Source organism: Podarcis erhardii (genome assembly GCF_964252035.2).
Source record: "Podarcis erhardii genome assembly, chromosome: 14".
Lineage (NCBI taxonomy): Eukaryota > Metazoa > Chordata > Lepidosauria > Squamata > Lacertidae > Podarcis > Podarcis erhardii.
The window spans coordinates 1,177,916-1,205,758 of NC_138503.1; the positions used below are offsets into that span (position 1 = coordinate 1,177,916).

General features: G+C 46.8%; 1 protein-coding gene across 4 annotated transcripts in view; it reads left to right on the forward strand.

Annotated features, from left to right (window-relative positions):
- The first annotated feature begins 1,222 nt into the window (after window positions 1-1,222).
- Window positions 1,223-27,843, forward strand: part of ACSBG1 (acyl-CoA synthetase bubblegum family member 1) — a 30,354-nt gene continuing 3,733 nt past the window's right edge. Inside the window, exons 1-11 of one of the 4 annotated variants that reach the window (XM_081838943.1) lie at window positions 1,223-1,444; window positions 3,152-3,234; window positions 6,719-6,936; window positions 7,477-7,565; window positions 9,085-9,205; window positions 17,969-18,049; window positions 20,632-20,781; window positions 22,771-22,947; window positions 23,584-23,765; window positions 25,526-25,756; window positions 26,798-27,015. In XM_081838943.1, coding sequence (XP_081695069.1) covers window positions 1,422-1,444; window positions 3,152-3,234; window positions 6,719-6,936; window positions 7,477-7,565; window positions 9,085-9,205; window positions 17,969-18,049; window positions 20,632-20,781; window positions 22,771-22,947; window positions 23,584-23,765; window positions 25,526-25,756; window positions 26,798-27,015 — 1,573 coding nt within the window. In that variant the 5' untranslated portion in view covers window positions 1,223-1,421. The remainder of the gene's footprint in view (window positions 1,445-3,151; window positions 3,235-6,718; window positions 6,937-7,476; window positions 7,566-9,084; window positions 9,206-17,968; window positions 18,050-20,631; window positions 20,782-22,770; window positions 22,948-23,583; window positions 23,766-25,525; window positions 25,757-26,797; window positions 27,016-27,843) is intronic. The other 3 variants (XM_081838944.1, XM_081838945.1, XM_081838946.1) reach the window with 3 other exon arrangements.

Here is a 27,843-nt window from a genome sequence, read left to right on the forward strand (position 1 = left end):
TTTATCTAGATTTCAAAGCGAAATTATAGATGACAATACCAAATTACTGAAGATGTATAATTTATTGCTAGAATGGGAAACCAAAGATGAAGAGGTTAAATGTGTAATGATTAAATGGGCACAACATTTAGGACATAACATACAAATGGAAGATTGGGAAAAATTATGGCAATTGGATTTAAAATTTACTGACTGTATAACTTTGAAAGAGAACTATATGAAAACGATGTATTGATGGTATATGACTCCTGTTAAACTTGTAAAAATGTAAATAAAACCTCTAAGTGGTTATGAACTCTACAATTCTATGATATGAAATCATTGGACAGCAGAACAGTAGAGGGAAATGGGGGGGGGGGGACGACGACACCAAGCATGGTTTCCAGTATGAGAAAACTTTTCTGACTCACACACAACACACACACACGGCTTGCAACAAAACATTGCAATGTGAAGTTCCCCTGTTCAGTATTCCTGCCAACCAGCCTGCCATGCCCTTTCCCACAATACTCCATTCCGCCTCCCCCCCCCCCGTCTTTTGTTTCCCTCACTTGTCTGCTGCACACTTAGCCAGATCAGCCCTTCTGTTTTGCACCCCTCCTTAAGTTTTTCCCCTCCTCCAAATCTTGGAGTTCTCCCAAGCCTGCTGATCCGTCCAAAGGCTCCAGACTTGGAGAATGAGTTTGTGACGAGTATATTGTGAGCGGTACGCTGCCTCATGGGCTCTTAGAAGCTATGTTAGTCACCCCTAATCTGAACAAACATATATGTTGCTGTTGTTTAAGAGCTGGAGGACTTTATTTCACGAATTTTGCACAATAGCTGCAGACTCTCCCATGCTGAGATTAAGCAGTATGAATCTGGGTTTTGAATGATGTGTGCCCCACATTCCATCTTTCTGTCGGTCTGTTGCAGAAATGCCTTAAGAATTTCAACACCCTTTCCCCCAAGTCAGTGACTGAGTTCCAGTTCTGTCCTATAGAAAGAGAACCACTATCCTACAAAATATAATATTCAAATAAGAGAACTGGAATAATTTGAACCAAAGATTAGAAGGGGGGGGGGAGCGAGAGAGAGAGAGAATTTGCATCTTAAAAAGCAGCAGTCTCATTGACATTCTTCTCATGGATATTAAAGAAAGGCAAAGGGAAAGTTGTAACTGTTGAACACCATCCAAGCGTTGATACATTTTTTAGCATGGTCAGTGAGAAATGGCTCCTAGGAACTCTGAGTCTCCTCCTATTGCATTACGTCTTTGACTAAGAAAGTGACCATTTGCTCTTGGTTTCCTAAGTCGTATCAGCTTATTTCTGCCTGGCCATATAAAACTCTTAGCATATTTGAAGCCAGCATTCGTCTGCCAAAGAAGTGGCACCTCTCCCCCAACTCCCATAAAGGATAAAACAATAAGCGGAGAGAGAATGACCGAAAGCAATGGAATCAGGTAAAGTAATTTTTGTAAATTCGATATTTCTTTCCTAAGAAATGGTGGCTGCAGTCCAATGCAAACTTACCAGCTAGAGTCCTACTGAACACAGCGGGGCTTGCATTTGAGTGAACATGAGGAAGGTTGATTTTCTGTGCATTCTGAGAGCATGGACCTGATTCTGCTCTTGTAAGAAATTAAATGAGTGTTCTCTCTCATTCCATGACAACAAGTAGTAAATGTTGTAGATTTCAGCGAACGCTCCCTGTAAATCAGCAGGCTATGGGTTGCTCATTTAAAACTGGTAACTAGGATAACCAAACAAGGAATTCTTTGTCAATGGAAGGACATGGAAGTTTGCATACCGTTTCTCATTTGCTGACATTGACTTGGGAAAGAGAACTTTTGCCCTTCAAAAAATAGCTACTTTGCACCTTGTTTTTTGTTGTTTTTTTTTGAACAACAACAACAACAACAATCAAGCAATAATTTTAAGTTGCTGAACCTTCTAATATTAGCATACTATGTATGTTAGTACATAGATGTGATACTATTCCCCCCCCTAAAAAAAAAACCCACACCTGAAACCAGTAAATGGAGAAAATAGAACAGGAGAGAATGAAGTGGGGAAAGTACCAATTTGCATTCCGACATGGAAACAAGTGCTGCTCAGTTGGGAGTGAAGCCAAGTCATAAGAATGCATGCAGAAAGGGGCAGGCAGGGAACGGGAAAAGTTTTGTAAAATCGCAAGGTATTCTGCAAACCACATACATGTACACAAAGCAGCAAAAATTGCTGTTATGGGAGTAAAAAACCAAACAACAAATAAATAATAATAGTAACAACAACAACATAATTTGCACTGATTTTCTATACTAGACACCATTATGTTGTTGTTGTTGTTACTATTATTATTATTTATTTGGTTTTTTTTAACCAAGGTAATTCAAAGCAAATTACAACATATAAACAAACACATATGTTGAAACTGTCACAAAAGAAAGAAATCTAAAAGATAGTACTGTTTTTAAAAGGCAGGATTAGAACATCCCACCCACTCAAGGATAATTAAGAGCCAAAGACCTGGAGAAAAATAATGGTGTCTGATGTGTGACATTGGGAGTGCGGCAAGGCAAGGCACAGCTGGATTGGCTGTGGGGTTGGCTGTGGGGCCCAGTTCCCCATGGGGAACTCAATCATGCAGCTAATCCCCACTCAGAAAGCAGCTCTGCCAACCAAATGCAGGGTGCTTTGCTGGACATAGAGCTTGCAACACCCCTTGCGGTTCCCAACTTCTCCCAAACCAGGTCACTGTCAGATAAATTGTCCTGCCCACCTCTCAAAGTTGGCTCAGGGGGTGGGGGTTAATGAGCAGGGCCAGCCACCCTGGGCTTACCTGAACAATGAATAAGACTGAAATTATTATGCAGCTCAGGACCACCATACCTCAAGGACTGCCTCTCTCCCTATGAACCTCTGAGGCCCTTCTTTGTGTGCTGCCTCCTTGAGAAATCTGGAGGGTGGCAACATGAGAAAGGGCCTTTTTTGTGGTGTCTCCTCAGTTGTGGAACGCTCTCCCCAGGGAGACTCACCTGGCACCTTCACTACATGCTGTTAGGTACCAGGTGAAAACATTCCTTTTTAACCACATTTTATGCAAATCTATCTCCTTTTTCCTTTTGGTGATGTGCTTTTTCTGAGTCCATGCAAAACTCTGCCTACAGACTTTCTTCCCCCTTCTTCAGGAATTTGTCTGAAGCACAGAACAACTGGAAAGATTCTGGAACAGGGCAAGAAGATTCCTCAGGTAAGCATATGTCAGGAAAGGAGATACCCACAGTGTAGTCCATAATTGCCTAATTGGGCCTTCTGTGAAAGGGGGGAGTGGAGGAGGAGGCACAAGAGGCCAATTAACCTGCTCCAGGTGTAGCACCCATCCTTGCTGCAGGTAAACGTGGGGGGAGAGCAACTGCTAAAGCACAGCAAACACAACCTATTCCTGAGCCTGCAGCACAACCCAAACCGTCCTCCTGAGTGCACCACCACTTTCTCCCACATAAGTTGGATGGGAGGCATCTGGATTTGTCCATGGTAACTTTTTATACTGTTAACCTGAGTTTCATACCTCTCCCTGCTGTGCGCACAGAGTTTCAAATGCGGCAGCCACTCCTTTCCCCTCTTGTGGTCTGCGACCTCTCTTGCTCAAAGCATAATCAGGAAAAAGCCAAAAATGAACTAGTTGTCGGTGTCTGCAGAATAAAGGAGCTTTTGTGGGGACCTAGAATGGCTTTTCTGTTCCTCAACAACTTTGTGCAGGGTTTCGATGGCACTCTGCCATTTCTTGCTATGGGAGCATTTTGCCATTGTTGAACGGAGCCAGCTTTAAAAAGGGGCTTCCTTGCTTCTGGGACTCAGAAGGGCTTCCCCGTTGTGTCTGTTCCTCCTTTGTGCGCGGCAACTTCCTCAGTGGTGAGAAGAGCCCTCTTGGATCAGACCAAAATCCTGTCTGATCCAACATTGGGTTCCCTGGGGGGGGGGGCAGTTTGAATCAGTCTGCACTGAAAGGCAAAACTATTTCTACTTCCCCAAACAGTATTCTCACAGAAACCCTGCCATCCTTTGAAATCTGCACTTTGTTTAATTTTGCAATGCAGTTTTCCCACCAAATAATGCACACAAAAAGGTATATGCTGAGGATAAAGTGTGCCACTGGGCTGCATGTTCCTCACCGCTGTCCCACATGAATGACTTTGTGCATGTAGAAACATGGCACAGCAATGAGAGGACAAGGCCAGATCCTTTGTCTTGGCTTCAGGAAGTTCTTATATGGAAGAGCATTCAAATATTGTATCTCCCACCTGGTGGGAAAACAAACAAACGGGTTTTGCACCTTCAACAATTCCAAACAAGAGGGACCCTCAGGAATGTCTAGCTCAGGGATACAGAGGCCCCGTTTTGAATGAGCCTCATTGTGTGGCGGTGGCAATCCAGAGTAGCTCCACCAAAGAGTTTCCAATCCCTTTCAAATCTTCTGCTGCCTTTCTCCCTGACTTTCCTTCCCTGGGAAAATGCAAACTTTCCCTCTGCCTTTCTTTGGGGGATTTGTTCTCCCTTTCCATGCCTTGGTGGCAAAATGATCTTCGCCTTAGTTTTTCTCTCAGCTGAGGATGCAGCACATTCCAAAAGGGACTCTCAAACTTTCTTTCCTTCCCGTCTCCTGGCTGAAGTAAGAGTCGAGTAGCACTTCCCCCACCCCTCCATGGGTTAGAAACAAGTGCTGCTCTGGGGGCTACTTGAAAACTAAGTGTGTTGTTGTTGAGCTAAGCCTTGTCCTATTCTGACTGCCAAACCCTCTACCTCCATGCTTACCAAATGTCTGTCTCCCCTCCATGGATCCAAGTCCTCTCTCCGTGCCACTTTCTGGATCCCTTCACTTTGTCGCACTCTAGCACAGCCATGAAATAAAACACATGGCTCTGTAGCACCTCCTCATTTGGAGGCAGTGATGCATCTGAGTTGCAGCTGCAGGAGAGAGGCTCCTTCTTATGCGTTGCACTTTTGGGCATCGGGCCATGGTCCTGGGTTGGGGGTGGGGCCTGAAGACCTTTTGCTCTTTCTGCAGTGGGGTCTCTGCAATATCCCAGTCTCCAGGGCCCTGGAGTCACCCCACCAACATAAGAGGGGAGCTGTTTAGCCACTGCATGCTCCAAAGTTGAGCATTCAGGAACTCCGAAAAAAATCAGTGCCTCCATTTCCAGACAATGGGATGCAGCAAGTTCTGTGACATGCAGTGGAACTTCCAGGAAAATACGACTTAGGTCACTCTGAAAGTGATGTTGGAGCAGCCTGCGTCCTTTGCCCAGTATGTGCACAGCAAATAGCAGATGTTGGTGAAAGGCAACATGTAGCAAGGATCATTCTAATGAATTCATCATCATCATCATCATCATCATTATTATTATTATTATTATTATTGTTGTTATATAAGATTATTGTATCATCTTAGAAGGTTGCACAATCTTAGAAGGGTCATGGCTGTGACTATTGTGTAGGACCCCACACTTCTGAATTTGCTACCTCACTCCTGGTGTTGGGTTGGCCTCTGTGCGTAACAGGGCCCTGAACTAGATGGACCTTCGGTCTGAATCTTGGGCTCTTATTAGCTATGATAAGAATGGAGCCTCCATGTACAAATACAGTATACCTCTGAATATCAGGCAGCAGGGGTAAACATTAACAAGAAGTGAGGACTATTGCCTTCAAGCCTGGGCTTCCTGCTGGCAACTGGTTGGCTACTGGGGGGGGGGGAGGACATTGGACCCTAATGGATATTTAGACTTACTCAGCAGAGCTCTTACCTTCTTAGCGCTCCAAGCTTTTGTAGTTTTTGTTCCTTTAAAAATCTTGACAGTGAGGAATTGCATCTAAATGCCAAATCCCACCTTCTCTATAGCAGAATAAGCTGCCTGTAGAATGGGTGGCAAGCACTGAGACATCATTAATGAGAAAATTGTTATGTGCCACCTCAATCGCTAAGCATGAAGAAACTTCAGGGATTCCAGGGCTCCGTTTCCTTGGAGACGGTGGTGTCTTGAGGATGTGTGGTTTTAGTTGCACACATATAGAACCTGAGCCTAAGATGGAGGGGCTCACAGCATTAACGCCACAACAGATGTTGCTTCTCCATTAGTCTCAGCTTGAGAAGTAGCACAGAACAAGCAGGGTTCTGGGTCTCTGGATTCAGTGGCAGACCTTGGCAACTCAGATTTCAGTGGCCCCCTGTGTGATGCCAACTTCTGGTGCCGCCCACCTCTCGCCTTCCATTGGACACCATAGTTGTGGCACCTGCTGCATTGCCTGCAAGGCTCCCTGCCCTGTGCAACTGAACTGGCCTAGATCTGCCTCTGCCAGCTTCCAGCTCAGCTCTCTCCCCGCACTCTACCCACAATTCTCCTCCCAAGCAGCTAGTGGGGGTGGGAGTAAAGGCCACCCAATAGCCTGGAGGGCAGTTAGCTCTTACAACTGAGCTCGGGTTTTATAATATGCTGATGAAGACCCTTAGGTGGCCCCCTAAGGTCACTTAGCCTTACAAAGAAACCTGTCTGACCAGTCCAGCAACCTCCTCCATGAGATTCCAGTCCTCCCTGGGCCCAAGAGCCCAAGATCTGGATGGGACCCAGGGCATCATACAGACTGGCCCCGCTCCTGCAAAACACAAGAGAATATTTCATTGTCTGCATGGAGATGCACGGGTGCTGCAACAGTCTTCTATTTCTCTGCCTGTTCCCCAGTGCCTCTCTGGACCACGTCTGCTGATGGGCTGGTTAAGCTGAGGATGGACCCCATGTGTCTGCAAGCTCCCATAACTGTTCATCAGATGTTTCAAGAATCCTTAGAGAAATATGGGTCTCTCAATGCAATGGTCAGCAAGAAGGATGGGGAATGGGAAAAGATCACCTTTGCTGAGTATTACAACTATTCTCGCAAAGCAGCTAAAAGCTTCCTGAAGGTAAACTTGGGGGGCCTGAAGCGGGAGATCCAAAATGCTGTCCTTTGGGGTGTGGCTCTTGTGTGGTTGCTTTTCAGAGTAATTTTTAAAGCTTAAGGAGAGGTGTGAACAATAAGGCCACCCAATAAGAACAGACGAGCATCCTAGGAGGGTGGGCAGGTCCCTGGCAGGAGGACCAACAGCCCCAATGTCGAGAGCAAGCCTGAGAGATGTCTGGTCCAGAAGCTGTCTGTGTCTCGGGGGGGGGGTACTGATGTGCCAGTGGGCCAAGCTCATAGTGTTTCTATTAGTGTTTCAAGCCCTAGCAACTTGGGAGCAGTTGACCTACAAGATGGCCTTACAAGACTGCTTCAATCTGCAGAACTGGCACTATTGTAGGTGCCACATAATCCCAGTTCCACATGTGCTGGAAACTGATTTTTTAGTGCAGCAGCACCTGCACGCTGGAACTTCCTACCTATTGACTACAGGCAGCATTCAGACTCCTATTTCTTTTGCAAAAAATTGTGCTTTATCTTCTCTCTCTCTTTCTCTCTCCAGCTTGGCCTTGAGCGATTCCACAGTGTAGCGATACTTGGGTTCAATTCCACAGAATGGTTCATTTCAGCCGTGGGAGCTGTTTTTGCTGGGTAAGCTTTGGAGGAGGCATACAGGACTTATTTCAGGCACTGTTCAGCCAACCTTGCTTTGCAAGATCAGAAACAAAAGGAACCACCATTTATTCCATTATGTCACCACCTCACCAGTATTTCATTTTATTTTATTTTACTCTTTTCTTATGTTGATAGCTCACCTTTCTTCCAGCTTGGAACCCTGAGCACATGTGCTTAGCTTTTGCAAGACTATATCCTGGGGAACACATTCTATACTGTAAAGCCAGCGATGTGGAGCCTGTGGCCTTCCAGATGTTGTTGGACCCAACACTCATCAGCCTAGCCAATGGCAGGGGTCAGAGTCCCGCAACACCTGGGTGGTCCAGAGGTCAGGGTAAGGGACCCCTGACCATTAGGTCCAGTCGTGGCCGACTCTGGGGTTGCGGCGCTCATCTCATTTTATTGGCCGAGGGAGCCGGCGTACAACTTCTGGGTCATGTGGCCAGCATGACTAAGCTGCTTCTGGCGAACCAGAGCAGCACACGGAAATGCCGTTTACCTTCCCGCCAGAGCGGTACCTATTTATCTACTTGCACTTTGAGGTGCTTTCGAACTGCTAGGTTGGCAGGAGCAGGGACTGAGCAACGGGAGCTCACCCCGTTGCGGGGATTCAAACCGCCAACCTTCCGATCGGCAAGCCCTAGGCTCTGTGGCTTAACCCACAGCGCCACCCGCATCCCAAGAGGTCAGGGTAGAAGACTCCAATTTCCAGTGTTACTTGCACTGTTTCCATTACACTGCTGTTTAGTTTCCAACAAAAATTACATCATTGGGCTTGCTGTCCACTGTGGTGGAATTTTGTGCAATTAGCTGCATTGTTATTATTATGTGATATTCCATACCGTTAGTTTCAGTGTGAAAGAAACACAATGACAGTGGGTGTATATTATCCATTATGTGTTGATTTGTGGACTGAAAGCAACAATAAGAGTAAATACAGTCCATATGCATCAGACTGATTTCCATTCTGGACACAGGACGAATGAGTAAACGTTGTCAATTTCCACACCAGTTTCTGTCGGCGTCCTCTGACCTCCTGAGCCACAGATTCCCCAGCCTTATGAGTAATTCTGGCAGGGTGAGGAAGGAGCCTTGGAGTACCATGGTGTGACCTTGCAAGGATGGTCAAATTTCCTATCTGGACTTGGAATAACCAGCCAGATTACCAGTGTGGCTAGAAGCTGATGCTGGAAGCTAGAGAGACAGAGGCATCTCTGCTCAGCACTGGACCAGCTGGGGGGGGGCACTTCCCTGGCAACCTAATGGGGAAGTGACATCTGCTGGAGGGTTAATGCTGTGACTGCCTCCATCCCATGCTCAGTTTGTGTATGGGTGTAAATAAAACCATAGGTCCTAAAGACACCACTGTCTCTGCTGACCTTTGTTGCAAGGAAAGGGCAGGAACCCCTAGAGCCTCTCGGAGATTGAGGTGCACACAACATTGCCAGGAAGCAAAGCTTTCATTTTTTAAAAGTGTCTTTCCCTCCCCTTCCAGTGGCATTGTGACAGGGATCTACACAACCAGTTCTCCTGAGGTCTGCCACTACATTGCTCAGGACTGCCGAGCTAATATCATTGTGGTTGAAAACCAGAAACAACTGGACAAAATCACGCAAGTAAGAGACTGCAGCTTCTTCTTCTTCTTACTGACCTGCACAAGAAGGTTTGTGCTAGAAAGCTAACCCATTCCCAGAGGAATCGACTGGGGGCTGAAAGGCAAGGCTGGTTGCAGCTGGAGAAGGACCTTGCTCTGGGGTGAAGCACCTGCTCTGCATGCAGAAGGTCTCAGGTTCAATCCCTGCCACCCCCAGTTAACAGGATCAGATAGCAGGTGCTAAGAAATAACCTTCTGCCAAAGAGCTGCTGCCACCCAGGGAAGACAATACTGGGCCAGGTGGAGCAGCGCTCTGATCTGTCTGCAGGAGGGCCTTGTTTTCTGGGAAGGCCTGAAGAGCAGAGTCAGGCCTCACTGAGTTGGGTTGTATTCCATCAGCCTGAGCAGCTGCAGATGAGGAGGACACTCCCCAGGTCAGCAGACCTTGCACTGGTGCTGGCGAAGGGGAGGCTGTGTGGGTGGTAGTTGTGGGAATGTTCTGGGGTGCAGGAGAGGATATATTGACTAATTATATCCTTATCCAACTTGTGCTAACAAGTTCCCAAAATATCAGCAGAGTTTATAGACATTCCCCTTTAAGTTCGCAACGGTAACGCTTGCACAGGTTCGCTAGAACCTCTATAATAATTACTCTGGTAATTTCCCCTTTGTTCCCTCTTAAAATACAAGACACGACACAGTCTTTATAAAAGTATAAAAGAGTTTACTCACGTTCTGTTCACAATATGATCCCAGAAGGTAGGCAGGCTTAAAAAGGTTACATGCAGTTAGAATCTATCTTGTAGCAAGATATTACTGTCCTCTCTTGGCTGGGAGCCAAGAGGGCATGTTGCTCCTTCAGAAGATGAAGATGGCAGAGAGGCAAGAGGCAAGAGGCAAGAGGCAAGAGGCAAGAGGCAAGAGGCAAGAGGCAAGAGAGAGAGTGGCTGCCTGCCCTGTGCTTTTATCATTACCTGCACAGGTGAGGCCACACCCACCTCTGGTCACATGCGGAGGAAGTCCGTCCCCAGGAAGTTTACCTGCTTGCTGGACAGACATCCCTCCCCATGTTCTAACATGTACACTCTAGGAATGTTGTCATTGACTGCTCCTGTGTTTACATCCCACATACCCCTTCTCAGGCAATACAACATACACAAAACATAAACAACTTTATTCAACCACCCAGAGTCCCAGCTTGACACGTAGATTCTGGAAACTCTCTCTTGGTAGGGGTTTCGTCAGGATGTCAGCAGTCATCTCTTGGGTGCTGCAGTAGGATAGTTCCACAAGTCCATCCTGGATCATCTGGCGTATGTAGTGATATTTAACCCCAATGTGTTTTGTTCTGGCCAGGAACTTCTCACTCTGCGTCAGCTTCAGGCAACTTTGATTGTCCTCTAGCAAGCTGACAGGCCCTTTTCTCACCAACCCAAAGTCCTTTATGAGTTGATCAAGCCAGGCGATCTCTCTGCAGGCTTCTGTTGCTGCAACGTATTCTGATTCTGTGGAAGATAATGCTACACAGCTCTGTTTATAACTGCCCCATGAAACAGGTCCATCACCAAACATGAAAACATGACCACTTGTTGATTTATAATCAGCATTATCCCCAGCCCAATCCGCATCAGTATACCCAACCAACTTAGGGTCTCTGACGGCTGGTAACCTTAATTTACAATTCATGGTACCCTTCAAATATCGCACCACCCTCTTTACACCTGCCCAATCATGCTCAGTGGGAGAATTCACTTTTCTGCTAAGAATCCCCACAGCATTTGCTAAGTCAGGTCTACATGTGGTAACTAAATACAAAAGTTTACCAATCGCCGACCTGTAGTCATTGTTGTCTGGCAACTGCTTCGAATCCTCCTGATTCTTCAGGAAGTCAGTAGCCATCGGTGTAGCAACTGGATGTGCGTCTTGCATCTGCATGTGCTCAATCAGCTCGTGGATCTTCTGTCTTTGGCTGAGAAGAAATGAGCCGTCCTCTTCTCTTTCCACCTGGATCCCGAGGTAGTACTGGACATCTCCTAGCTCCTTGACCTCCACCTCTTTGCTAAGGTGTTTTACTATCTGTGTATAGTCTTTCTCACTTGCTGTGGCAATAATCAGGTCATCAACAAATGCTAAGATATATGAGAATTGTCCATTATTTGACTTACTGTACAAGCACTTGTCAACGTCGCCTTGCTTGTACCCAAGTTGCGTCAGCATTTTATGCAACTTCTGGTTCCAGGCTCTAGCAGCCTGTTTAAGTCCATAAAGTCCTTTCTGCAGTTTGCACACTAAATGTGCCTCATGTGGTTTCACAAAACCTTTGGGCTGTTTCATATAGATTTCTTCAGAAATCTGCCCGTGTAGAAAAGCGGTAGCAATGTCTATGTGTTTCACTCTCATTTTCTTGGAGGCTGCAATGCTTAAAAGCATTCTTACGCTGCTGTACCTCACGGTTGGTGCAAAAACTTCATCATAGTCTTCACCAAAACGCTGTGAAAATCCCTGTGCTACAAGTCTAGCTTTGTAGCGCTGCACTTCTCCTTCTGACCCCTTCTTAACCTTGAAAACCCATTTACTGCCAATGGCCTTCTTACCGGGAGGCAGCTCAGTGAGTGTCCAGGTCTTGTTCTGATGCAGTGCATCCATCTCCTCCTGCGCGGCCTTCCTCCAGAGACTGGCTTCTGCAGCTGGCATCTCCTGTATCTCTTCCCAAGTGGAAGGTTCTTGTGGAAACGCCGACCCTGCAAAGTAGGACAACCGTAATGGTGGGACACCTTTGTTGGTTCTGGACGAGCGCCTGACCTCTGGTTCTGCGACCGCATCAGCTTCCTCATCCTCCTCCAACGCAGGCATGTCCCCATCTGAGTCCTCCTCTTCGTCTCTGGTGCCGCCAGGGTTCTGGTCCTCTGCGTCGCCTGTAGGGGGTGCTGTAACACTCGAAGGCAGATTAGTACTTTGTGGAGTCTCAAAAGGGAAATATACAAATTCTTGAGTCCTTTCTGACTCATCAGAAGAATCCACAACAGTGTTCTTAGTGTCTACTTTTCCATATTCATCAAAATAAACCGCATGGTATGCATTTGTCTTACCAGTTTGTAAGTCCATAATTCTATATCCTTTGCCTCCAGAGGCGTATCCCACCAGGATACCTGCTTTTGCCCTGGAGTCAAGCTTGTGTCTGTGTTCCTTGGGCACGTGGAAGTAACACGGACTTCCAAACACACGTATGTGCGACAGATTGGGAGCTTTCCCATGCCAAAGTTCAAATGGTGTGCGCTCTGCACCTTTAGTTGGCAGTCTATTCTGCAAATAGACCGATGTGTACACTCCTTCGGCCCACAGCTTCTGTGGCAAACATGCATCCTTTAGCATGCACCTTGTCATGTCCATAATGGACCTAAACTTTCTCTCAGCTATGGCATTCTGCTGTGGTGTGTAAGGAATTGTGGTTACGTGTGCAATTCCTTCCTTGGCCAGGAGAGCCTGCATTTCATTTGAGCAGTACTCACCTCCATTGTCGCTCATTAACACAGCTGGAGCTCTCTGGAATTTGTTCTTGACCATGGCAATGTATTCCTGGAGCTTGTCCACTGTCTCACTCTTCTCTTTGAGGAAATACACAACACAAAATCTTGAAAAGTCATCCAGAAATATTAAAATATATCTATTCTTTCCCAGTGAGGGAACATTCATGGGTCCACATATGTCAGTGTGCACTATGTCAAGCACTTTGTTGCTTCTTTGTTCTGCACAACGTGGAAATGAAGGTTTTACAGCCTTCTCAGTAATACAGCTTATGCACTTTGCTGGGGCTTTGTTGCTCTGCTTTACCTGCAAACCTCTTACAAGATCTCTTTTCTGTAGATCCAGAATGACGTTGGTGTCTCTATGTCCAAGCCTTCTGTGCCACAGGTCCAGATCTGCTTCATCCTTCTGGCTGGAATGTGCCACCTTTGCAGACTGATTCTCTGAAAAATCAAGCTCATATACACCATTGATTAGCTCTGCTTGAGCAAACACTTTGCCATTTCTAGTCACCTTGCATTCTCCATTTCCAAATGTGATCTGGAAACCTTTCTTGTCCAATGTGGACACGCTGATTAAATTGCAGCTCAGCTCTGGTACATACAAAACTCTAGAGATTGTGTTCTCAATGCATTCATTGTTTATATTGCATTTCAGACTCATGGAACCTGCACCTTTTGCTTTAACAATGTTCCCATCTGCAATTTCAATTTCAGATCCTTCTTCATCATTTATCTCATTAAAATAGTCCTTTTTATATGAAAAATGTGAGCTGGCACCTGAATCAATTATCCATTTATTACGTCTATTCTCACGATTCTGGACAGTTAAATTCCTTTCTTGCAGTAGCCATGTGCATTCACATTTCCCCTTCTTTTCTCCTTTTGGCTCAAAGGGGTGGGGTTTCTTGGCTTTAGGAGCCCTGCAATTCTTTGCAATGTGTCCTTCTTTGTTACAATTGAAACAAATCACTTTCTTAGGCATCTCTTTGGACTTTGTAAATTGCCTAGATGCATAACTACTGTCTTTGCTTCTAGCATTTCTCACTGGAGATTCAGCTCTATCTCTGCATTCTTCTTTTAAATAACCAATCAAGTCTTTAAAAGTCAGACCTTGTCTATGATCCATCAAACTTACAAATGCGCTAAAGCGTGGTCCAAGTGATGATAACAAAAATGCTATCTTTGTATCTTCATCAAAAGCTTTGGGAGTCAGATCAATTCTTTGAATAATCTCAGTGAACTTGTTGATGTGCTCTGTGAATTCCTCTTTTGAATTCATCCTCACTCTGGTTAATTTACACACCAAGTTTCTGAAGCAGTTTATGCTAGATTCTCCATATACGCGCTCAATATCTCTTAAGATTTGAGATGCATCATCTGTACTATTTATTAATGATAGCTGCTCATCACGAAGTCCACTCAAAATTATGTGTCTAGCTTCGCTGTTCATGCGTTTCCAAGCACTTATCTTGGCTAAAGCTTCCTCAGACGATCCCGTAGGTTGAGGGTTTAAAGCTTCCAAAATGTGCTTATAATCTAAACATGCTATCAAGCGCTGCTTCCAGTGTATGAAATTGTGTTCATTCAGCACAGGCATTCCTAGCTTTGCATCACTATCAAAAGCTGCTCTAGCCATCTTAAAATCCAAAAATTTTCAAAATTCTTCAAAATTTCAAAATTTCTCAAAATTTTAAAATCAAAATCTCAAAAATCTCAAAATACAAAACAATTCTTCACTGCCTTGGGTCACTGTGAACTCTGAGGGAAGGGGGGGGGGGTTTGCTTAATCCCCACTGCACAATGGAACAAAGGACCATGTGCTTACCAGGAAGTTAACTCAGAAAAATACTACTCAACTCAAAATCACAATCCAACGCAATCCTTCAAAAATACGCAGAAATATACAATACTGGGCCCAATAACCCTTTGTGGGAATGTTCTGGGGTGCAGGAGAGGATATATTGACTAATTATATCCTTATCCAACTTGTGCTAACAAGTTCCCAAAATATCAGCAGAGTTTATAGACATTCCCCTTTAAGTTCGCAACGGTAACGCTTGCACAGGTTCGCTAGAACCTCTATAATAATTACTCTGGTAATTTCCCCTTTGTTCCCTCTTAAAATACAAGACACGACACAGTCTTTATAAAAGTATAAAAGAGTTTACTCACGTTCTGTTCACAATATGATCCCAGAAGGTAGGCAGGCTTAAAAAGGTTACATGCAGTTAGAATCTATCTTGTAGCAAGATATTACTGTCCTCTCTTGGCTGGGAGCCAAGAGGGCATGTTGCTCCTTCAGAAGATGAAGATGGCAGAGAGGCAAGAGGCAAGAGGCAAGAGGCAAGAGGCAAGAGGCAAGAGAGAGAGTGGCTGCCTGCCCTGTGCTTTTATCATTACCTGCACAGGTGAGGCCACACCCACCTCTGGTCACATGCGGAGGAAGTCCGTCCCCAGGAAGTTTACCTGCTTGCTGGACAGACATCCCTCCCCATGTTCTAACATGTACACTCTAGGAATGTTGTCATTGACTGCTCCTGTGTTTACAGTAGTGCCCCCTGGGGGTGGGATCACTTGGCAGGGTGCTAGGAGGCAAGGGGCGGCATTGAAAAGCTGGGCTCACTGGATCAACTTCATCCATTTTGTTGAATTAATTAAACAAAATACAAGCACCCCCTACTTACACACATTTTACTTGCATGCAACTGTGTATACGCACAGCACCAGGAAATACTGGTAAATAAATAGAGTCCAGCCAGGTAATGGTTGGAGAGAGCTGGAGAGTCCTCATGACTCCCAAGGAGACCCTCCCTGGAGCCTGAAGGGGACAGCAGTGAGGGCAAAGGATGCCCCAGAGAGACCAGTGGCGCAGCGGGGACCATCGGCTGTGGGGAGGACTGCAGGGCCTGCGCCCTTCCAGGGCCTTTTCCAGCTGGCCCAGGCCCTCATTTGGAACAAACTTTTGGGGAAGTGCGGGAAGTTGTTCTGCTATTGCTTCTCTGTTCCAAGTGGTTAATGTTTTAAAATGTCCTTAAGCAGTTGGTGGCATTTAAAATTTTTCTTTCTTTTTCTCCTTTTTTGCTTTGTTGGGGGTGGGATGGATATCTGGTTGGGGATTAATTTTAGTATAATTGTTCTGTTTTTGTTTTTTGTTGTTTTATTGGTTGTTGTATAGTTTGCGTTTTGTTTTTAAGGGGCGGGATCAGGGCTGCCCGGGAGTGGGGCCCCAGCCAACACAATGGCTGGGGCAAGTTCCACAGGGGGGGAAGCACTGGGACATCCGATCTCGGTGATCATGGGCAGGAGGAGGAGTTACGCTAAGACCAGACCATGTCATTACCGAGGAGGCAGGTTTAGTCGTTGTTTGAAGACTATCCCTGCCTCTAGGTCTGGTCTTGACCGGATGGATACTGGAATCAACAAGAGAAACCCACATGACCTGAAAGTGTTGCTGTGCAATGCCAGGTCAATGATGAATAAAACCACTGCCATCCATGACTTGATTGTGGATGGAGGATTTGACCTGGCATGTGTGACAGAGACTTGGTTGGATGAAGCAGATGGGCCTATCCTTGCCGCTGCTTGTCCACCAGGTTTCTCCTACGCACAGCAACCCAGGTCATGTGGGCGGGGAGGGGGGCAGGTTGCAGTGATTTTTAGGAAGTCACTAGCTTGCATCAGGCGTCCTATTGGGAAGACCCAGTTTTCCGAGTGCATGTTCTGGAAGTTGGGCAATAGGGGCAGTACAGGATTCCTTTTGGTGTACCGACCTCCCCACTGTGCCAAGGATTCCCTGCCTGAGCTGCTTCAGGTAGTGGCCCATGTTCTCCTGGAGACACCTAGTTTGGTTGTCCTACAAGGGACCTTACAAGGGGCCGCTCGCTCCATGGGGCTGTCCCTGAATAAGTTTGGTCCAACTCATAGCCACGGACATGCCTTAGACCTGGTGTTCACCTCTAGTGAAGTGGGTGATCTGACACTAAGTAAAAGTGAAACAAAAGAAGTGCCACGGTCAGATCACTTCCTGGTGCAACTGGACTTCTCCGCGACCCTTCCCCTCTGCAGGGAGGTGGGACCAATTTGGATGGTCCGCCCCTGCCACTTAATGGATCCAAATGGTTTCCAGAGAGTGGTAGGGGATGCTTTATCCCATGTTGATGGCCTTTCAGCTGATTCCCTGGTGGTCCACTGGAATGCGGAGTTAACCAGGGCTATCGACTGTCTGGCTCCGAAGCGCCCTCTCCGATTGCATGGAGCCCGGACAGCCCCATGGTTTTCTTCGGAGCTGAGGGTGATGAAACAATCGCTGAGACGGCTAGAGCCCAGCAGCAGCCACAGCAGCCCTTTTCCTGCGCATCCTCCAGCCGACTCCAGAGCTTCAACTCCAGTTGTGTGGATAGAGAGAGCAGGGGAGAGAGCTGGAGAGCAGGGTTAAAATGGGTGTTTGGAGGCTTTTTAGAGGGTGCTCCCCACTTTATGTGGTTTCCTTTATGTGCATGGGGGCCCAGAATGCACCCCCCACATAAGTGGTGGGGGGGGGACACCTGTACTTTAAAATGGATTTTGAATAAATGTGCAATTGCTGATTGGTCATGAATTTAGAACAATGCTTATTATAGGGTAAGGGGGAGGGACACTGGGGATGAGTTATGGAACCAAAGGCGGGGGTGGCCCCTAAAAGTTTGGGAACCCCTGATAAAAGCCAAGCCTGCTGGGCGGGAGTTGGGTACATAAGCAGTGGCTCTTGTCAATAGATTGCTGGGGACAGGAGGAATGCAGGGGGCCCAACCCGCAGAGAGTGTCCTTGGGCCAGGAAATCCTATGTACATGGCTGCGTGGAAGGAGCAGGGTCTCTTCCCTCCTTCTGCTTGCGTCATCCCTAGAAAGCACCGGCTGAGCAGATTTTCCCTTGCCCTGCTCCTTTCCAAGGGAAAACCTGCTCTTCAGTGACAGATTGGAACAAAGGGCAATCCAGGGAAGTTGCCGTTTGCTCTGACTGAGCGCCAAAGAGTGGTTTTCCCTGAGGGAGGCCATGGGTGGTAGGCGGGGAGCAGTGGAAGAAGAGGGGGTTTGGAGAAGCCCCAGGGCTGCGCTCCTGAGTCAGCCTGGTCACTAGCAGCTCAGGTGGCCCCATGGCTGAGAGTCTTTTCCCAGCTCTTCCGGGTTCACTAGCTATGGGGCTTTTTTTGGAACAAGGATTTAAAATGCAATAAATTCACATATGTTTCATCTCCCCCCCCCCTTTAAATGTTGCACAGATCCAGAATTGTTTACCACACTTGAAGGCCATTGTGATGTACAGGGGGCCCTTGGCTGAGAAGCATCCCAATTTGTACACGGTATGATGGGCAAGGAACCACAAACCATACAAGAAATTCTGCTTATTTCTGCTTATCTGATTCATTTTGTCTCTTCTTCCTTGTTGCTGGAATGCCTGAAAAACAATGCAAAATGTCTCCAGGAGTGCAAGTTGTTAAAAATAGTAAAGAACAGCTTTTCTTTGGAATACATTGTGCATGCAGAATAGTTGGTGAGCTTGTTATCCTGCAAGCAGAATATTCCAAGGACTGTTTTCAGTGAGTCTCTTTCTTCCTTTAGTGCAAGGATGGGAGAACCTCTCTCAAGCCAAGGGCCGCATTCTCTTCTGGGCAGCCCGGCAGGGGCCACACAGGAACTTGACACACATTTGCAGTTCAAGGGCACTTTCCAGGCAGGCCAGGGCACCAAGAAGGCAGGCGAGAGGGAAGCCTCTGGGCTGCAGGTTCCCATGCCGGCTACAACGGCATTCTGCATGAATTCCCTGAAGCCTCTGCAGAAGAGCCCTGGGGCTCATTTCCCCTTTGCTCTTCAGATGCAGCCCAGCCTTTTCAAATGGCGGCATCAAATGTCTGTGGAAATGGAAACTTTACCCTGCTGCAGGAGCTTGCCAAGAAATCCGCAGCCAGGTGGCTTGGGAGCAGAAGGATTAGCACTTCATGGGATGACAGGGATCACTTGGCCAGGATGAGGGCATTATGAAGCGTCACCAGGGAAGGAGAACTAATCCTTGGCCCATAAACAGAGGGATGGCACCTGCCCAGCGAGCGCAGAGGGCAGAAAAGGACGTTGGCTCACGGAGGAGCAAGGAACGTGGGTTCAGGAATCTTTAGCTCAAACATCCATTCTTTATCATCATGTAGCTATGCCTTAGACTTGACAAACAATTTGGTGTAGATAAGGGCAGCTTCAGATCAGCCCCTATCACTGACTTCAGTTAGATTAACTCTCCAGTAAGCGTCTGCTTACACATTATACATTTAAAGCACTTCACCCCCAGAATCCCAGGAACTGTAGTTTGTTAAGAGTGCTGGGAACTGTAGCTCTGTGAGGGGTAAGCTGCCATTACCATTTGAGCGTGTTTGCAGCAAGTGTCTTTAGTACAGGGGTCACCAACATAAGGCCCATGGGCCGGAAGCGACCCGTGAAGGTTGTTTGACCGGCCCATGAGCTGCTCCCAAACTGAGCTGCCCGCTCACACTGCGCTAAACCGGCACAGCGTGGGGACTCGCTTCCATGGCACTGGGAATCGTGTCTGCGTACGTGCAGATGCCAAAAATTGCATCTGCGCAGACGCAGAGCCCGAAAATTGCGGGTGTGCGGGTGCAATCCAGCCCACAGAGAAATCTCTGGCTTGAGAGCAGTACATGTGAAAAGGATCTAGGAGTCTTGGTTGACCACAAACTTGACATGAGCCAACAGTGTGACGCGGCAGCTAAAAAAGCCAATGCAATTCTGGGCTGCATCAATAGGAGTATTGCATCTAGATCAAGGGAAGTAATAGTGCCACTGTATTCTGCTCTGGTCAGACCTCACCTGGAGTACTGTGTCCAGTTCTGGGCACCACAGTTCAAGAAGGACACTGACAAACTGGAACGTGTCCAGAGGAGGGCAACCAAAAATGGTCAAAGGCCTGGAAACGATGCCTTATGAGGAACGGCTAAGGGAGCTGGGCATGTTTAGCCTGGAGAAGAGGAGGTTAAGGGGTGATATGATAGCCATGTTCAAATATATAAAAGGATGTCACATAGAGGAGGGAGAAAGGTTGTTTTCTGCTGCTCCAAGAAGCGGACACGGAGCAATGGTTCCAAACTACAAGAAAAAAGATTCCACCTAAACATTAGGAAGAACTTCCTGACAGTAAGAGCTGTTTGACAGTGGAATTTGCTGCCAAGGAGTGTGGTGGAGTCTCCTTCTTTGGAGGTCTTTAAGCAGAGGCTTGACAACCATATGTCAGGAGTGCTCTGATGGTGTTTCCTGCTTAGCAGGGGGTTGGACTTGATGGCCCTTGTGGTCTCTTCCAACTCTATGATTCTATGATTCTATGATTCTATGATCTCCATGGGACTGATCCGGCCCAGGCAAGATAAACCTTGCTGACCCCTGTATTAGGTGATTCACATAATTGTACGTTGGGGGAATTTAGTAAGAGTAACAAAGATCAGAGTTTTTTATTTCTCTCTGGTAAACAGGCTATCAGGAAACAGAAGTTCAGCAATATTCACTGATTTATTTAGCGCACGTGCGCCCTGCAAAAAGGCTCCCAAAGCAGAACACAACAGTCCCGACCCTCAAGCTTATGAGAGCCCACCTGCTTTCGACATCTGCTCCTGAATTCCAGATGGTGCTTATAAGAATTGCCACACAACTCCAAAAATTAGCTATTTAATTTGCTTGTTTTACTCTTCCCTCCTCTTCCCCTTTTTCTTTTGTGTCGTGTTTGGTTTTGCTTTTTTTTATAGATTGTAAGACAGCAGGGAGGGACTGTCTTGCTTTTATTATTATATGAGCTGTTCTGGAAGTCACGTGGCTGAAGGGCAGGGTAAAAATGCTTTATATAAATGATGTTAAATAAGCAATGTCTCTCCTTCCTGTTCTATTGCAGATGGATGAATTTATGGAGTTGGGCAATGAGGTCCAGGATGGAGAGCTGGATGCTCTAATTGAGTCCCAAAAGCCAAATCAATGTTGCGTTCTGATCTACACATCCGGAACAACGGGGAAACCCAAAGGGGTGATGCTTAACCATGACAATGTGTGTATTCCAGGCACCCACCTCTCCATGGGCTGGCCCATGGCGGGAAAGTGCAGTTTAGTCTTCAGCTTCAAATAGGCAGTACCTGGTCGTGGGAATGCTTGGAAGTGACTTGCCTTAAGAACACAACAGGACAGAAAAAAATGTTTCTTAAACTCTAAGCAAGAGAGCAGAACAATCCATGGGGTTTGTTGGGACATCTCTCAAAAGCCTGCCTCCAGAATGTCAAAAATTTCACCCAAACCAGAATGGTTCAGGCCATGGCAGCTGCAGGTAGGGCTGGGAATGAACCCATTTGAAATCATGAAGAGCTGCTCCCAGTCAGTGCAGAAGAGCCAGTGGTCTGAGTCTGCATAAGGCTATATTCCACATGATTTGCACACTGAACCTCCCAGGGTTCAGTTGCTGGCTCCTCCAGCTGGAAGAATAAGCAGACAGCAGGTGATGGAGAAGACTCACTCCCTCAGGCCCTAGAGAGCTGCTGCCTGCCAGAGTCTACCGTGCTGGGCTAGATAGACAATAGGCTACCTCTGCAAAAGGCTGCTTCCTGTGTCCCTGACAGTGGATGCAAAGTTGGTGACTCCTGTTTCCCTACGTGATTTCTATTCTGGCTGGTCGACCTGCTCCTGCCAGCTGTCAGCGGAGAGGTTATTTATAATGTCACCCTCAGCCTGGAAAAATCCCTTGCCCACATGTGTGGGCTGATGCCCTCTTTATTAAAGTATGTTTCCCTCTGCCTGTGATTAAATTCGGAGCCACAGCATCACAGGATGATGCAGAAAAGCATATTTAGATGTGCAGGAGACACCAAAGCCTTGGACTCAGAAGAAAGTTTCTCTGCCACCAGCTCTTGCACCTGCTTGATCTCAGCCTTTGCCCATTGCCCTTCTCCTCACATGCCACAAAGCTTCCCAGTCTTACTCCGTTCCTAGTCAAAGTGCTGTGGTCAGAGTGCCGACTGGCGCTGGTCACAGGACGCAAGCTCTTCCCTACTGAAACAGCTTCACTGGCTACCAGCCTGTTTCTGAAGTTTGGGCCCAAGAACCTAAGAAGAGACTGGCTGCTGGATCCGGCCCATCTAGCCCAGCCTCTTGTCCCCCAGCCAGATGCCCCCAAGGGCAGCCTGCAAGCAGCACCGGAGCACAAGAGCCCCTCCCCTCCTGCTGCCTCCAACTGTGGACTTTGAGAGCCCTTTCCTCCATGAATTTGTCTAATCTTCTTTATCTCTCTATACACATCTGCCCGGGTGCTAAGCTCCTCGGGGAGCACCTTTTCTGGGTCCTGACAACATCAGAAGCTCAGCTGGTGGTGAGACAAGAGAAAGCCTTTTCTGTGGTGGCCCCCAGGTTGTGGAATTCCCTCCCAAGAGAGGTCAGACAGGCTCCCTCTGTCTATACTTCTGCTGGGAGGTTAGGAGCTTCCTGTTCAGGCAGATGATGCTGAGCACTGGGCAGCTGCCACTGCAAAGTGAACTTTAATGCTGATTTTAAATGTGCTTTTATGTATTTTAACCATTGTTTTAAACTAGGGTTTACTTTGTATTTTATAATGATGTTTTAAAATATTGTAAGCCACCTTGAATCCCAACCTGGGATTCTCCCAAATCCTTGGAGAGCTGCTGCCCTTCAGAGTCAACATTACTAGGCTAAATGGACTAATGGACCATGTAGCATTTCAAGAAGTGCTAATTGGTGAACACAAATTTGAAGTGGGCCAAAATCCCCCCTCCCGTCCCCTCTGATCATGGAGCGACAATTCCCAGAGTTCTCTGGGGAAAGGGATTGATTGCTAAACCACTCTGAAAACTGTAGCCCCCTGAACCAACTCCCACTCCCAGAATTATTTGGGGCAAGGCATGAATTGCTTCAAGTGGACTCAGTGTTTTCCATGCATGGTGTGAATGTGACCTTGGTCTTTGCTGATGGAGGGCTCCTCGTTGTCAAAGGACATCTGCTCCATTATCTAACGCCTCTGTATTTATCTGCACAGATAACCTGGACTTCAGCCCATGCCAGCCGGGCAGGGGACATGCAGCCGGCTGAAATCCAGCAGGAGACCATCGTCAGCTACCTTCCTCTCAGCCACATTGCAGCCCAGATTTATGACCTCTGGACTGGAATCAAGTGGGGAGAACAGGTCTACTTTGCAGAGCCGGATGCCTTAAAGGTCTCTGTACAAAAAAATGTAAAAAATAAAAATGCCCCAGTTATTTTTCACTCTTCAAAACTGTCAAGTTGAACTTGGTGTGTTTCAGTGAGATGATGCAGAAGACCCTTTAAAGCTTTGGAAACCCCTCTGGGAAACAATAAGAAGCAGACTATATGGGGAACAGTAATTTACTGCCTTCAGGGGTGATTAAACCCTTCAACACCCTTTAAGTGTAAAGTCAGACTAGTGATCAGGATGGTTAAAGTATCATTGACTGCAGATATATGTCTTTATTCTAACTGTCCCTTCCTGGACAAAGAGTCTGTAGATTTTGAAAGAACTACAGAACTCAGGCTGAGCCGAAAGGGAGCACTTTTTGAGAATGTCTTTGGTAGCCACAAAAAGCCGTCCTCTCTTTTCAACAATGGGGTCTTCTCTGAAATGAAGCTTCACCCATTCTGAGTGAGGGCAATTCCTGTCTAGGAATGATTGCCTTCACTCTCAAGTGGCTTTGTTTGACCTCAGAAATATCAACAATATGTAGCCAAATAGGAGTAGCTAGCTAGTGTCAGGCTATATTGTGTTGTCTATGCAATTTTTGGTTGTCTGTAGTCTCTGCTTTCCAATTTTGCCATCCATTCTTGGTCTTCTTAGGGGGGCTTGGTGGGTACCCTGAAAGAGGCGCTGCCCACCTCACATATGGGAGTTCCCCGGGTGTGGGAGAAGATCATGGAAAAGATCAAAGATGCCTCTTCTCAATCTGGATTTGTGAAGAAGAAAATCCTCTCTTGGGCCATGTCGGTCAGCTTGGAACAAAACCTGAGTGCCTCTTATAGGTATGTCATACAGATCTGGCCAGCAGGAGATTCAGCAGAGATTAGCACCAGGGACTCCTAGTCCTTACAAACAAGCTCAGGGTAGACTTCCATTTTTCCAGGTTAAAAAGGTCAGGTGGTTTTTGTAGGTGACAAAAGACTCAGCTGAAACTTTCAGTTTTCATGTCATTTTAGAAGAAGCTAAAAACTAGCCAAGTTCATCAAAGTTAGAGTGCAAGAGACCCTTTACAAGTTGCATGGAACCAGGCAGAGGGCCTTCTCGGTAGTGGTGCCCTCCCCATGGAACGCCCTCCCATTAGATGTCAAGGAAACAAACAAAGGTCTGATTTTTCATAGACATCTGAAGGCAGTCCTATAACTTGAAGCTCTTAATTTTTGAAGTATCCTTGTGCTCTTTTATATTCTGTTGGGCGAGGTCCAATGTGGCTGTGGCAGCCCAGTCAGATGTGCGGGGTATGAAAAACAAATTATTATTAGAAATAGAAATAGCGCTGAATGAGACAAATACCAGGTGGAAATGGGGGGAAAGGCCTTCTTCTCTCCCTTCATTCCAGCCTTGCAAAAGACACTCCAAGAGAATGTGAGGCAAGGCCCTTGAAGGGGGTGGAGGTGTGGGAATGTTAAAGATAGTAGGAAAGAATATATTGAATAAGTATTACCCTTCCTTCACTCACGCTAGTAAGTGATGTAGCAGAGCAGATTCCACTCAATATAGCTGGAAGCTAGTTTGTAGATTCGTTTGAATCTCTTAGTTAAGATTATTTCCTGGTGTCCCCTTTAATCCCTCCTAAAAGAATAATGACACAAGAGTCTTTCTGAGTAAAGTAACAAAAAGTTTACTCACATTTCAGTTCACGATTTGATCCCTGAAAGGCAGACTTTTCTTAATAGTTACACAAAGAAAGTGTGAGTTCATCTCATATGGAGACTGAACTCATGTGCTGCTGGCTGAGAGCCAGCAGACAGCAAAATTACATTAAGAGAACAAAATGGCTGCAGGAGACCAGCATGACAGCAAAAGAGAGAAGCAAGACAGCAGAAAGACAAAACCAGACTGAGAAAATTGCTGCGAGACTCAGCTCTTCTGTGGAGTCAGCCAGAGCCATGCCCATCTCCCAGGTCCCATGCAGGGGGAGGATGCTCCAGACCAGAGGAACAGGAAGTTCCCCTGACTGGATGTCCCCCTCCCTGTGCCCACTCTAGGGAAATAAGGAATGTTGCATTTGACTGCACCAGTGGATTACACCCTACAGGAGGGAGAACACTGAGGGCCAGAAGCTGAAAACTGGGGGGGGGGCACATTCCTCTCTCCAGTTTGAGGTTCCCCACCCCTGGTGTAGTCCAACAACACCTGGAAAACCACAGGTGGCCCATCCCTGGAGCAGAGCATTTTTGGCCTCTGTCTGTCTCGGGAGACAATGGAAGAGTGTGTTTTTGGGAAAGAAGTCAAACTGCTGGAAGGTAGCAGCCCCTGCTGTGGCTGCAGAGACCTATGCAGAAGAGACAGGTTTGGTTGAAGCTGGGGCAGAGGAAGGTGTCTGGTTGTGCTGATGCAGATGCACAGTAGAGTAGACTGGAAGAGACATTATTCTAGGCAGCTTCCTGGGGGGGGGCCTTTTCCCTGTGGCTGCTTTGCATATTGTTCCATTCTTGATGTCAGTTAGAAAAAAATTTCATTTGGCCTCTTTTTCTGTATCTCAAAGCTATTGCCATTTCTCTTGGGGGGGGGGTCTCCCTCCCTCCTCTTTTATTTTCCATAGTGATTTAAAGCCCTTTCGAATGAGGTTAGCAGACTCTTTGGTACTTGCTAGAATCCGCCAGGCTCTGGGCTTTTCTCGGTGTGAGAAGCACTTCTGTGGAGCCGCTCCTCTCTCGACAGAAGCGCTGCACTTCTTCCTGGGCCTGAACATCCCTTTGTATGAAGCTTACGGGATGAGCGAGACCACTGGCCCCCACTGCATGTCCAGCCCTTATGTTTACCGGCGTTACAGGTAAAGCTGTGCCATCTTTGTTCTTGCAACCTGGTCAGAAACAATCTTGCAGTCAGGTCAATGGCCCTCAGTTAGGGATTGGTAAGAAATTTGATTCCGTTCACACTGAAACGCGAACCAGCCTAATTTGTGCTTTCTGAAACTGTTCACAAGCCACAATACAGTCATCTTTGAAACTTGCATTTCTCTGAATTTTGCAATGCAATTCTCTAGCCCAAGTAATGTGGTTCAAAAATACATATATTGAGGTAAAGTATGTATTTGAATCCATGTATCAGTGAAAATAAAGTACAGAAATGCTGGTATTGAGTAATGCTGCTTCTGGGACAAGAAGGGCTTAGGGGAACCAGACGGTGTTAGCTGTATTCCTTCCCACTGCTGATGTTTGCACATTTAACTTTTTTTGAAAAAAGTTTTTAAAGCTTCCAGCTGCCATCTTGCCTTTGTCCCCCAGTGCCATTGAAGTCGAATAATTCCGAAGCCTTGTGCATTAAAAAAGATGCTCGCCATCTATTTTTATTTTTATTTTAAGCTGGAGCCATCTTCCCCAACTCCTCCAAGACTAGAGCTGTTCGACAGTGGAATTTGCTGCCAAGGAGTGTGGTGGAGTCTCCTTCTTTGGAGGTCTTTAAGCAGAGGCTTGACAACCATATGTCAGGAGTGCTCTGATGGTGTTTCCTGCTTGGCAAAGGGTTGGACTCGATGGCCCTTGTGGTCTCTTCCAACTCTATGATTCTATGATTCTATGACTACAGAATAACTCCAGTTCTGGGGCTCTGAGTTTTACAGCATCTGTGTGTCAGAACACTCACATGTTTTCCCCCCAACAAACATACACAATTATTTATTTTTCCACATGGGAGCTCAGAAAAGGGACCCAGGCAGGACTTTGGAGGACGTTTGGGCCCTGTCACCTGCCCAAGCAGGGCTTGTGGGGGGGGGGGTTAGGCCTGCTGGGGGAGGACCACGATGATGCGACTATCCGCTCTTTGGGCTGTTGGTGCTATCGCTGCTGCTCCTCATGTTCTCTTTCCCTTGCAGCTGCGGCAAAGCTGTCCCAGGTTGCAAAGTGAAGTTAATGAACAAGGACGACGATGGCAATGGGGAGATTTGCTTCTGGGGGCGAACTGTTTTCATGGGCTATTTAAACATGGAGGACAAGACCAGGGAAGCGATTGATGAGGATGGCTGGCTGCATTCTGGAGATCTGGGGAAGATGGACAGCGATGGGTTCCTCTACGTCACAGGAAGAATTAAAGGTGAAATGCCCTTGTGCAACACTTCCTGGGACCTAGTCATTCTCAGCAGGCCAGCATGCTTAGCACCAGGGTTGCTCAGTGGAGAGGGTCACACCTTCTTGGTGTGTTTTTAGGGGGACCCTCATCAACCAAGCATCCTGTGCCTTCTCCCCTTGTTAGCATCTACAGGGCCAGCCCACCCCTGAGGCAAGGGGAGGCAACCACCTCAGGCTGCCTGAGATGTAGATCTTCCCTCACTCCTTCTTCCTTGGTGGGGAGGGGGCTCCATTTTTGGGTCTGGCCCTGGCAATCTCGCTTTCTCCTCTCCTGCTCTTTTACTATTCCAAATCTGCAGTGAATTGTCCTGTCCTGCCCCCTTCTGGTGGTTTTGCAGCTGGCACTTCAGTCTAGCATTTCCACAGGGTGACAGAGGCTCAGCTGCTCACCTTAGAAAGAGCTGTGTTTCAGAGGGAGAACATCTGCTTTGTACATAGACGTTTCTGGGTTCAACACCAGGCATTTCCAGTTTAAAGGTGATGGGGGAAATCTTTCTCTGCTGGAGGTTTTCTCCTCCGGTCCTTGTGGGAGTGAGGTCAGCTCAGGAAGCCCTTACACCTGGGTTTGTCTGCTCCCAATGTACATTGAGTTGTGGTTCTCCAAGCCACATAGTCCCCCTCAGCACACCAGTGTAGTGGATGCAATCCTGGTATGGACAAATTTGTCCAGTTTCTCTCGGTTTCTCATTATTCTGACCATAAACTTGGCTTCTCACATTTCCACATCACTTTGCTTTTTTTTTTTTTTTAATCCTCTATATTTCAAAGGATAATTGTGTTTCAGTTCACATGT